This window comes from Oenanthe melanoleuca, chromosome 2, assembly GCF_029582105.1.
Source record: "Oenanthe melanoleuca isolate GR-GAL-2019-014 chromosome 2, OMel1.0, whole genome shotgun sequence".
In the NCBI taxonomy this organism is placed as follows: domain Eukaryota; kingdom Metazoa; phylum Chordata; class Aves; order Passeriformes; family Muscicapidae; genus Oenanthe; species Oenanthe melanoleuca.
Window position 1 is genome coordinate 81,705,721 of NC_079335.1, and position 12,064 is coordinate 81,717,784.

Sequence of the window (12,064 nt, forward strand, 5' to 3'; positions counted from 1 at the left end):
ATCAATGTAATGCAGTTAGCATTTCTCCATAATCTCCTAAATAAATCTAAATCCACTGTTAAAATATCTCTAATTTCCAGCTGCAGTTTGGTAGCGGTGTCCCAACATATTTTAAAACCTCCTCCTCCTCCCTGCATATTTCTTTTTAGAAAAGACCAGTGGAGAAGCCAATAGATTTCTATAAATCACTGCTGGATGAAAACAAGCATAAAAAGGAGGCTTGAAGTTGTTTAATATTACAGATGTTTTGGAGCTCTATTCAGTAGTTGGCAAGTCACATGAAGCTGCTCTGAATTCTTTATAATCTAGACACAAAGATCATTGAACTCTGAAAGAACCTCTGGGCTTTTATTCAAAAATATGTTGGCTTCTATTTACCTCTTTCTTCATTTATATCTATCAAATGGCTCAATATATAAATAAAGCCCGGGTGTTCTTATTAGCTAAGGCAGTATTTCATGCAGATTAATGCCAGCAGGTTTTGTAGAATACATCTCTATTCAAAGCTGGAGTATGTTTTGAATTAATTTTCATCCTGTATATGAATCAGGTATATTCTACTCCTTTTCTTATACAGACCTCAGCTGCAGCACATAGGAGGAACCTGTAGTGTTTAATTCTAGTCCCATCATCCTTCTTCAGCAAAGCACTTTTAACTCTAAGCATCTGCATAATCCCATTGACTTTAATGGGAGTACTCACGTGCTCAGGTATATTAAAATTATAATTGAAAACAGCACCTTGCTTTCTCGGGGCCCAAGTGACATACCTAGCATTTTATTGAACAGTCTTATTTAAATATTACCTCATGTATATGTTATGAGCAAATCTTTCTAGTTCAATAAAATCAGGCTTATTGTTACTGAGTTAAAAAAAAATCTTTACTTTTCTTTGCCTCCAAAGCAGGCTAAAACTCTCACACTAAACTGAAAATATTGTGTTGGCTAAAGGTATTTTGCCAGCTGAGCCAAAATGTAGCAAGATGTTCATCTGCTGCTCGTCTTAATAGAATAATGGGCAAGAAGATTTAATGGGATTGATAAACTTATTGTTTTAAAGAATGCTTTGGTCGACTACCAGCTAGAAATTTAACATCCCACATAAGATATCTCAGCATTTGGCTAATTTTGCTAAAGTTAAAATGATTGCTCAAATGATCCCAGCTTTCAAGTGGTTGAGTGGGGCTTTTTCTGTGTAATATAAACACCCTCACAAGCAAAATCCCTTCACTGAGGCAGTAAGACTGTGATGAAACCAGAGAATGGAGAAAATATATATGTAAGATTATAGTGGATCACACGCAAACTGCCTGAGACGCCCCAGCGTGATTTCATTCCCATCCCACGGAGGCTCTGCCTAGCGTGTTCTAATAATGGAAATGTTTGGATTAGTCCATGTTCAATCCATTTACCTCAGCACCTCACCAAATGTGAGCTATGCCATCAGTCTAGATGACTAACTATTTGTAATTCAGTTGTAGCTTTCTTGTAGCTGTGGCGGTCCGGGGTCATTAGGGAGGCACGGTTTGCATTACTAATGCATTAGACCGACTGATCTGCTTGGAAAAGATCAGGCAGCTTTCTGGATACACAAGCTGTTCACTAGGATAGACCAGAAGTGTACCTAGAAGTTCTCTGCTCACATCCTCTCTTGATCCCACCTGAAAGGACAAAGTCACTGTGAGGGCTGAAGTCCTAGGCTGAAAGTCAGCAGTGACTTTATTTTCAGACCAGCAGAAGTGTGAGGCTGTTTTTTGGCACTACTTGGGTTATAACGCTGCTAAAGGGGGAAAAAAGTATCACTTAGGCTTCTTACAATCAAAACATAGGGAACAAAGCAGTCAGGGACATGTTAGCAGGCAAGGAATTAAGAGAAGAGGAGGAAGAGAATAGACTATTGTCAAAGAAAAGAGCAGTAACAGAGCTGTTATATACCCACGGGTGCTCACTTTAGCATAGCAGCTACAGGCTTCCCTACAGACCAACTAGCAAATGCATGCTCAATTTTGGGTCTGCCTTCCTGCCTTCTTTCACGATGCTGAGACTAAATATACACATCTATGTTTCAGGTTTTGTTCGAATGCTAAAAATTTCAGCTTTCTCTGACACTTTCTTTGACACTGTAAGTCCCCACAAATCTCAGAGATGAGTACTGCATCACTGCTGCTGCGATTAGGAATGTCAGTATGCTGGATCTTTAACAGAGAATTTCTTTTTCTGAAATGTGAAGTATGTTCAATGGCTGTTAACAAATGTTAAAGGACGCAGGGAATTTTTAACTGTACGAGTAAAATGTAAATACCTTGTCCTCACAGTGGCATAGCTCTTGGTCATGACTCTCACTGGCTCTGCGGCCACTGGAGCTTTTTAGACTAAACAAGGGCTGAATTCCTAGGGTAGAAGGTACTGCAATAAAATCAAATATCAAAACAAAATCAGATCAAATTAACTTAAAAATCTGTCAGCTTTTTTCCTCCCTGTCGTTTAAGTCACCCTTAAATTCAGAACAAAGAGTTTGAGCCCATTTTACTGGCAGCACCCAGAAACATACTGATGTCTAAAGAGTACTGCTTCTGAAACGTCCTTTGTTTGAGAGGCTTTAACGGGAAAAAGTGAACCTTAATAGTCTTAAATCTCTGAGGCAGAATACAGAAGTCCAAAACTGAAGGATGCCCTAGCAAACCCTTCCCCTTTCTTAGGAGACCAGCCAGCGGGAGCATTACTCACACCTTACGGTATATAACAGCACTCAGAAGGCAGGAGAAAAAAGTAATAATAATAAAAAAAATAGTTCTCTGTGCCGGCCCTGGAAAGCTGCGGAGCCGCCGGAGCCCGGCGCGCTGCGGGCCGGGGCCGCTGGAGGGCACTGGAGCCCCGCGCCCGGCCGCCGGCAGGGAAAGGCAGTTTTTTTCTCTTTGAGGTCCTGTCATTCCTGTGTAAACAAGTTACGTTCAAGTGTTTAGGATATAAATTACGACCATGCAGGCTTGCCTCGGAAAGAATGTAAACACAGCACTGTGGTCGGAGCAAAGTCTGAAACTGACTTTATAATTTATCACAGGCCCTGAGAAGCTCAGGGAAGAAAAGGGCATGTCTGAGCATAAATATGTATTTTAAAGATGAAGAGTTTTATGTCTATGTATAATTACATAGATATAATATATATATATATATATGGGTGGGTGGTGCGTGTATATATATATATATATACAGTTATATGTGCACACACATGCACAGAGCATTTTGCTGAACTCTCTCTCCGTTTTCAGCGCTCAGGCGCGGGGCCGGGCAGAGCCGGGCGTGAGTGCGGGGACAATAGTGTGTCCCCGTCGGACGGGACGAGGGGATGCCTTTCTGGACACGGGGGTGGTGGCGGTGCCGAGCTGCCCCAGGCCGGGCCGGGTCCTGCGGGCTGGGTTCGGAGCGCATCCCGGCCTGGGCTCTGCAGGATGCGCGGACGAGCAGCTCCTGGCGCCCGGCTCCGACTCTTGGCCGCTCGCCATCCACAGGGCACGGCGGCACCGTGGGGACAGGGGTGTCTTTGCTTGGGGTGCTTCGGGGGCGCCTTTTTGTTTTCTTTTGTACTTTTTTTATCTTTTCCTCCCCTCCGGCCCGGTCCGCTGCCCCCGCCTTTGTCGGTGCTTGCCCCAGATCGTATCAAGCCACGGTTTTGTCGCCTCCCACCCGTGACAATCCCTCTGGGGTCCAAGCTCGCATTGCACACCACACACCCGGCCCCACACCTGGCGAAATCCCGTCGGGGCACAGAGGGATTCCGCGGCGGCTATGGGGAAAGGGGACACGAGGACACCCAGACACATCCCTAAAGAGCAGGGAGGTTTCAGACCTGGAGGCGCCCTCCAAGAGAGGATCATGCAGATCCCCGACCCTCCTGCTTTTGTGTCCTTTACCTCGGTTGTTTCAAAGTCCATCCAGCAGCGGTGGAAAGCAGGGTGGGAGGGAAGTGCATGACGGCGGGAGGTGCAGCCCAGGGAGCATGGCACTGGCCTCCTCGGGTCAGTCTTTCACTCCCCTCCTCCGCCTGCAGTGACTGGAGGATTTGGGGTAGCATCTTTAACTCTCCCGGGTGCTGGGGTGGAAGAGTTTTCTCAGAAAGAGCCAAGGGACAATAAACGGCTTGCCTGTCAAGTGAATGTCGTTTATATACATTTTATTGGGAAAAAAATTTTTACATCAAAATATTTTGGCAAACTGTAAAAAGTATACATAAGTGCAAATATATTCTCCTTTTAAAGCAATAGTGTGTGAGTATACACGAGATTTATTTAAAATAATTTTTTTAAAAAATATTGTGGTAGAAAACAACTTTTGTAAAAATAAAAAACAAAACGTTGTATTGCTGCAATACTGGAAAAAAATTTGAACTTTTCTTACAGTCTATACACGAAAGGGCTAAACAATACTGTTTTAATAATATGAATTGGTCGGTGCTGAAGTCCATACAAAGTGTCCTTGGTGGGGCTCGGGGAGAGAACATGATAAAAAAATACATTTCCCACTAACGCAGTAACAGAATGGGGACTCCTCGCAGGTGCGAAGGCATTTATTTTTCTTATGGAAAGACACTTTCTCGTATAAAAAATATGTCGAATTGTTCCCTTTCCCAAAGCTCGGTTCTTTAGGAGGTCGCAGAAAGCCGGTTTATGATTAAGGTGGTCAGACTTGGCATAAGGACACTTACGTCCCCCCTAACCCAAAACACCACGCAAGGCATTTTTCTTTTAGTAAGACCTTTGGAGCATTATATCGGCTGTACGTGTCCTTCGGGGGGTGGAGTGGGACCGAAAACACTGCTTCCTTAGGCAAATTCGCTAAGTGACTCGTGTACTATCAATGCTACCAGAGTGCACGTTATATTTAATCGGCGTGGGTCCGTCTACACCTCGGCTCTGTTCAGTGACACCTGATTGTCTCTGTCGGGGCGCGGCCTTCACATCACGCAGGGCTTGATGTCTTGACAGACGCTTTGGTGGTGGTGATGGTGGTAGTAAGATCCACTAGCGGACGGGTGAAACGAAGAAATGCCATTAAAATTGAGGACAAAATCTTTCCTGTCACACACCGGGGAGGGATGATGCTGGTAGCGAGGCAGTCCCACTGCAAGAGAAGGAAATAACAAGAGCTGCTCAGAAGTCGGAGAGCTTTTCCCGGGTGGAGCAGTCCTTCCTCCCTCACCCGCAGGGAAGAGAGGCTGCCTGCACAGAGCTGGCACACCGCTCCCTGACCCCCGGTCCCGGCTGGCCCTGCCAGGTTTGGTAACTCCTCTTTGGCTTTCCTGGCAGAGGATTTGGACGCTCCCCCAGGGGCAGAGCCTGACCTGCTGCAGGGCACAGCGACCGGGGGTTCCATTGCCCCTAGCGAGAAGGGGAAGTGGATTCCCCGGAGCCCCTCATCGCCTGCAGGTCTGCTCGGAGCTGCACCCGAGCTCGTACGAGCCCCCGAGCCTGCCCTGCGGGGAGGTTCCAGACTACCCAGCCGTGTGGCACGCAGCCTGAGGAGAGGAAGGCATGCGGGGCTGGATGCCCACGGACACGTGTCTGGCCGCATCCCGGGCTCGCAGACATCTCCGAGCATCCCTCCTGCTGTCTGCCTGCCCTCTGCCTGGGTACTTTTCAGCGTGGAGGGCTAGTTCAGCCTCTGCGTGGGGAGTGTGTGTTTTGTGAGTGCGTGTGACAAAGTGGAGACCATGCCACTTGCGTGTTTTCCATTTGAACCCGATTCCCACCTTTCTCTTCCCTCTCCCTACCCCGTTCCTGGGAGGATTTTGCTTCTGACTTGAGCGACTGCAGGTTGAATTCCAGTCAGGATCCATTTGTGTGTTGATACAGTATGTATTTATTTATGTGTGCGTGTGTAAGAGCGTTCACGCCTTCTCGCGTGTGTGTTTTCATAAACATAAGATACACCCTACGGTTCATCAACAACAACAAGCCAAGTACATCCGTGGCACCGACATGCAAATGACCTTCCAAATTCCCATTGTAATTTCCCACAGCCTAAGGCAGCCTTTCGGGGCCGCATGGGAGACGTCACCCCACCCCCAGCACCGAGCCGCAGGACCGTGCCGGGATCTTTGGTCTGGCAGGGTTCCTACTGGATCCGGCGGGGAGGGGAGCATTGCCCGAGCAGGGCCCGCAGGGTAGAGCCAGAGAGAGTTTTTGTTTGGCGTGTGGATGTCAAACTCGGCTAGCGGGATCCTGTCAAATATGACCGAGGGTCAAGGAAAAAAAAAAAAAAAAAAGCGAGGAGAAAAAAAAAAAAAAATCACAGCGAAAGAAAGAGCAGGAGAGCGAGGGTGTAGGAGGAAAAAAAAGGAACGAAAAAGAAAAAAATCAGGAGGGAAACGTTCCCGGTTTTCCTCAGGATGGCGGAGCCGAACCCTTTGGCGGCGTCGGCCGGCGGCGCGCACAGCCCGCTCTCCTCCGGCATTGTCCCCTCCTTCACCCCGCAGAGCTCACTTTATAAAAGTGATTATTTCGCTGGATTTCCTCGGCTTTCTAATAACCCTGCTGGTATGCTCACCATAAACTGGGGCACTTTATTACAATCCTGATTCAATCATTTAGCAGGATTTAATAGTCTGCGAAAAAAATCCGGCTCCCCTTGCCCCCCCAGCTTCAAAATCCTTTTAGCAGAACCAAGCCTCCTGTTTCCAATTTTTACCTCTCTTATTCTTGGGTCTGATGTAAATTCACGGTTTAAAGTCTTCCCTGACGCTGTCATGGGTAGAGAATTATTGACCGATCAACAGCGATTGCCACCGAATTTGCTTTGTATTTAAGTAAGAGAAAGGGAAAGGCGAATTTCACTTGCTACTGCTTTTGCGGGGACAGTAGGAGAAAGTTTATTGCTGATTATAAGTACAAATAAAAAAGCTCGGATCCTTTATCCCCACCTCCTTTTACTCTTCTGAAATATTTGCACCACAGAGATTTTACATATCATGCACAAATAAGGATTAGATCCACTAAAAAAATAAAATAAAGAATTTTGTTTGATTTTTTGTTCAGTTAATCAAGGACTGGTTGTGGTTTGCACTAGAGTCTTGGGCCCAGATACTGAAACTGTAGAAAATAAGCGGAGAAACACCGTTTTGCAAAGTGTTGGCATTAAATCTGAGCTGTTGGAAACGGACACTCGTGGCCGGCATTAAGACAGAGTCCAGCGGTCCGTATGCGTCTGTATCCGTCCTTGAACAGAAACAATTCGGATTTAAACCGCCCCGGCCTCGGAAACCGCAGTGGAACTCCGGGAGGACCAGAACCCTTGCTTTTTGTTTTGTGCAGGTATTCTTGGGCTGTTTCTGGATGAAAATTTCTCTTCCAAGAATCAGCTTTCTTACCTCAGGTGTCTGGCAGGAGGAGGGGGCAGCTGCCGGGCCAGTCCCCACTCCTGCACCACGCGTGGCCCCATGGGCTCTGCGTGGCGGACTGTGCGGCCGCAAATAGTAAAACAAACAGAGGAAAAAAAAAAAAGACCCAAAGAAAGAAAAAGAAAAGAAAACAAAAATCCAAGCAAAAACAACAAACCAAAGCAGAAATTCCTAACTGAGAAGGTACGTAGTTCGGCGGGGGATGCCCTTGTGAACTCGCCGGCCTCTCGCCCCGGCTCCAAAAAGCACGTGGAAGGACGTCCTATAGCTCCGAAAAGTTGCTTTAAACCTCAGCAGCAGAGCCCTGTGGGCACAGAGGAGCCAAGCTGGGGACGCATCTCCTCCGCTCTCTGCCCTGCGCCGGTAAGACGGCGACCCGCCTGTCCCCAAAAGGCACGTCAGGGCTATTCAGGGGTTTGGGGCTTTTTGTTTTTAAGGGAGGAAAGTTCGCAAGTGCTTGTTCTCCCCTGGCAGCCCACGTCCCTTCTGGGGTGATGGCGAAGCGGCTCGCATGGTGGCTGCTCTGCCCAGGGCGACAGCGGGCTGTGGGGAGGCCAGGGCAGGCTGCGGAGCCCGCAGGACAGGAGGATGATTGACAGGCGCCCAGGGAGGGGGCGGGAGGGGACCCAGAGCTGAGGGTCGCCTGTATTTGTTACTTGTTGAAATTCCCATAAAATTGAACAAGACCCCGCTCTCATAGGGGTTAAGTCAGGCTAAAATCCTCTTCGGTGTGGTCCAGCCCAGACTGTCTTTGTTTGCTTAACCTCTGGGACCCACGTTTAAAAGGGCTATTTGGAAAAATTCCCCGTAAGAGCCCAACATCTTTTACCCATTTTTGAGCTCGGATTTTTGTGAGCAGACATTGTCTGTAATCACCGGCCGGGTTGGGGGTGAGGGGGTGGGAGACAGCCACCAGAAAACTCTTTCCCTCCGGTTGCAGAAATATACTCGATCTGCTTTAATCTGTCTAGCATTTTTTTAAGATAAGGGGGTGGTTTGGTGTTAGAGGGTTTTTATTTTCTTTTTAATTCCCTTTTTTTTTTTTTTTTTTTTCCCCGCTAGGGTTTAGAGGATAATATTTGACGCCTTTATTTGATTACTCCCGCGGCGCGTCTCTGCGGAGCGCGGTTTACCGAGGCGGCGGCGATGCCCGGCGGCTCTCCCCGCGAACCGAAGCCGCAGCACGGGGCGGAGGGGCCAACCCCGCTGTCCCCGCCGCGCACATGTCGCCGGAACCGAGAGGGGGACACGCGAACCGGGACGGAGCCGGGACGAAGCCGGGTTTTCCTCGGAGCGCTCCTCCTTGGCACTGGGCAAGCAGGAGGGATGCTCGCAGCCGCCCCCCTCAAACAGCCCCCTTGTCCCGAAACAGAACAACTCCAACCCACGCGTATTTTTTCTCTCTCGCAGAAAATGCACCTCTTTTTTTTTTCCGACACCGTGGCGGTCCGGGGCTGCCCGCGCGAAATTTTTGTCACCGGAGAAAACCCTCCCCGGAGCCGCTTTCCCCGCCGCCCCCGCCGCCCCTCCCCGCCCCTACCTGAGAGGTCGTCGCGGGGGCTCTGGTGCAGGTATCCCTGCTCCAGGGAATAGGAGGGCACGCTGGAGTGGATGCCGGAGGAGGCGGCGCTGGCGGCGGGGAGGCCCTGCTGCTTTATGTAGGGCGAGGGCCCCGAGGCTGTCCAGTGAGCCGAAGGGCTCGTGTAGGGCGAGTGGCACTCGATGGCGCTCGCCATGGCCGGCGACGAGGGCACGGGGCTGCTGCTGCTGTCGGGGCCGTAGTCCCCGTTGGCAGTCACCGGGCAGCTGGCCATGTAGGTCGAGCCGGGGTTGGGAGACATGTGCGGGACGTGGTGGCCGCCGCTGAGTCCCTCGTAGCCGCCGGCCATGGCGTTGGGCATCATGTCGAGGTTGTAGCCGTTGGAGTGGCAGGCGAGCGAGGCGGGGGGCGCCTGGAAGTCGAAGCCCTGCGGGAGGATGGAGGCGCCGAAGCCCAGCCCGTTCATCATGCGGTACATGGGCTTCAGCGCCTGGCATTTCCTCCTGAAGCCGCGGGGCCGCCGTCGGAAGGAGCCCTCCTCGAACATGAACTCGCTGGCCGGGTCGATGGTCCAGTAGTGGCCCTTGCCCGGGCGGCCCAGGCCCTTGGGCAGCTTGATGAAGCACTCGTTGAGAGAGAGGTTGTGGCGCACGGAGTTCTTCCAGCCCTGGTAGGAGCCGCGGAAGAAGGGGAAGCGGGCCTGCAGGAACTGGTAGATCTCGCTGAGGGTTAGGCGCTTGGAGGGCGAGCTCTGGATGGCCATGACGATGAGGGCGATGTAGGAGTAGGGGGGCTTCTCGGGCCGCCGCAGCCCCGAGCTGGCCTTCTTGCTCTTGGAGGACGCCGCCGCCGCCGAGGAGGAGGAGGAGGAGGTGGAGGTGGAGGAAGAGGAGGTGGAGGTCTCCAGGGCGGAGGAGGGCGGCCGGCTCATCTGGAGAGCTCCGGGAGCCGGGCTGCAGGAGCGGAGAGGGACGGGGGGCTCCAGCCGCTGCTGCCCGCTCTCGGTGGTCATCTGGCGGAGGGAGGGGAATGGGGCAGGGTGGGGTGAGGCTGGGAGGGAAGGGGGGGAGCCGGGCGGGGTGGGTACCGGGGCGGGGGGTGCCCTGAAGGGGGAGAGCGGGGGGGCGGTGGGATCCGCTGTCCTCCGGGCACCTCCTCAGCGCGGCGGGCGGCGGTGGGGCGGCGGCAGCGCCCTGCGCATCCCTCCCCGCGGTCCCTTGCGCAATGGCTCCTCTGCTTTCCGCCGGAGCCAGGCACTGGGCGGGATGGACCGGCCCCGGCTCTGGTCCGGCCCCCTCCCTCCCTGCGCCGCGCCGCCCGCGGAGGGTCCGCTCAGCGCCGCTCCGCTTCCTCCTCTGCCCCCCACCTGGGGACCATCCCGCTGCCTAATCCGGCAACGAGAGGAAGCGCAAGAGCCTGCCCCCCGCCCCCCAATCTCTTCCGCACTGTTACTCTTTCATACATACTTTTTTTCCCCCCCCTAAAAGGCACAACCCGATCGCCTATCAGCTCCTTCAATCTTGCTATTATTTTTTCTCTTTCCCCGTGACCCCCCTTAAATCCGGGCGAGAAATCAGCAGAGATAGAGAGAGGGAGAGGGGGAGCGAGAGGGGGAAGAAAGAGACCACCCCTTTTCCAGCTGGCCTCTGTCCACCCGTCATCTGGGCAAGAGGCGCTGCTGCTTCTGCTGCTGCTGCTTCTGCAGCTGCCGCTGCTGCTGCGGCACCATCCCCGGCTCGCTGCCGCTGCCGGGCTAGCGCCGGTCCCGCTTACCGCCTTCCCTCGGCCCCGCGGGCACGGCTTTGCCCTCTGCTCCCGGCACGGCCCCGGGGCGCGGCCAGCGGCCGCCAGCATTCCCGGGACACACGGGATGCGGTCGGGTGCGGGCGTAGACGCGTGTGAGGGGGTCGCCCACCCCGCGGAGCTGGAGGCAGCAGTGTTTACTGCTCCTCAAGCCTGCAAGATATCTGTTTTTTAAGACTTCTCCCTACTCCTCGCGGCCTCTCATGGCCCCATTAAATGTCATTCATCTCATCGAGCAGCAGCGGTAGAGTCCGAGGACCAGGGATGCGCCTCCCTTGACGTCCCGGGGACACGGGGTGGCTGCAATGGGTGGGTTATCGTTCTGGCAAACACCGTTTGCAGGAGAAAACGGGGCACCGGAGGGGCAGGGAGGAGAGGGGCCGGAGGAGGCACAGGCCTGCTCACGAATGATGGAGGAGGCTCCAGAATCAAACTGGAGACGCAAGGAGGACGGCAGCAGGACAAGAGCAGACAGGGATGCTGGAGCAAAGGAATGGGGGTGGGAAAGGACGCGAGCAGAGCGGGACGCCCTGTCAGCTGCGTGCCTGCAGTGCTCTGTGTGTGTCTGTGTGTCCGTCTGTCTCCAGTGCAGCTCCGTGCTGAGAGCTCGCTGGTGGGTACGGGCAGGGAGGGGGTGGGGCTGGTCCCAGACAGTGACCTGCAGTTGAGTGGAAGCAGGCTTTTTCCATCAAACTCTGCCTGGATACCACACACAGAGCCCAAGTGTCAGTTTACTGCCCTGAGCCCAGCTCCTTTTCCCTAAGCTCCACAGTAATTAGACAAAGAAAACCTAAATTAACTGAACAGGCGTCGACAGCTTCCTCCAGATCACCACTGCTACATACATGGGAATGTGTCCGAAAATGGCTTGATTGTATCTGAGGATAAGCTAAGAAAAACACTACCAAGCCCGGCAATGTTTACGACACATTTTTAATAGAAAAAATAATCGCTAGGTCCATAGACCATGTTTACCTTTCCTGGGGCATCGATTTAAATTGTTCCCACAATTAAAAAAAAAAAAAAAAAAAAAAAAAAAGAAGAAAAAAAAATTTTGAAATCTATCTATCTATCTATCTATCTATCCTCTTATCTTCTTTTTTTTTTTTTCTTGTTTTTTTTCTGTTGTTCCCTGGAAAGGCAGGGAGGCCGATGTGCAATTCCTGATCTCGTTGTAACGACCTATTCTACCTTTTAATTTTTTTTTTTTTTTTTTTTTTTTTTTATATCCGTGGTTTTATATATAAACATCCTTGCTCTAGATCGGCGAGCGAGGACGCTTTTTCACCTTCCTCGGTGGGATGTCTGTCTAAATGTCATCTTCGGATG

The 12,064-nt window shown here is 51.6% G+C and overlaps 1 protein-coding gene across 1 annotated transcript; it reads right to left on the reverse strand.

Annotated features, from left to right (window-relative positions):
* Positions 1-4,149: 4,149 nt before the first annotated feature.
* On the reverse strand, positions 4,150-10,154 carry FOXF2 (forkhead box F2). The gene is made up of 2 exons (XM_056485668.1): positions 8,933-10,154; positions 4,150-5,117 (listed from the first exon to the last, which is right to left on the reverse strand). Exons 1-2 carry the CDS (start codon positions 9,942-9,944, stop codon positions 4,951-4,953), a joined length of 1,179 nt encoding a protein of 392 aa, XP_056341643.1. The 5' UTR covers positions 9,945-10,154; the 3' UTR covers positions 4,150-4,950.
* Positions 10,155-12,064: the final 1,910 nt, after the last annotated feature.

Excerpts from the sequence above, each read along its gene's own strand:
- FOXF2 (XM_056485668.1), bottom strand. The coding sequence starts at position 9,944 with ATGACCACCGAGAGCGGGCAGCAGCGGCTGGAGCCCCCCGTCCCTCTC. Across the intron at positions 5,118-8,932 it reads CCCCCGCGACGACCTCTCAG|TGGGACTGCCTCGCTACCAG; the intron begins GTAGGGGCGGGG and ends CTTCTCTTGCAG.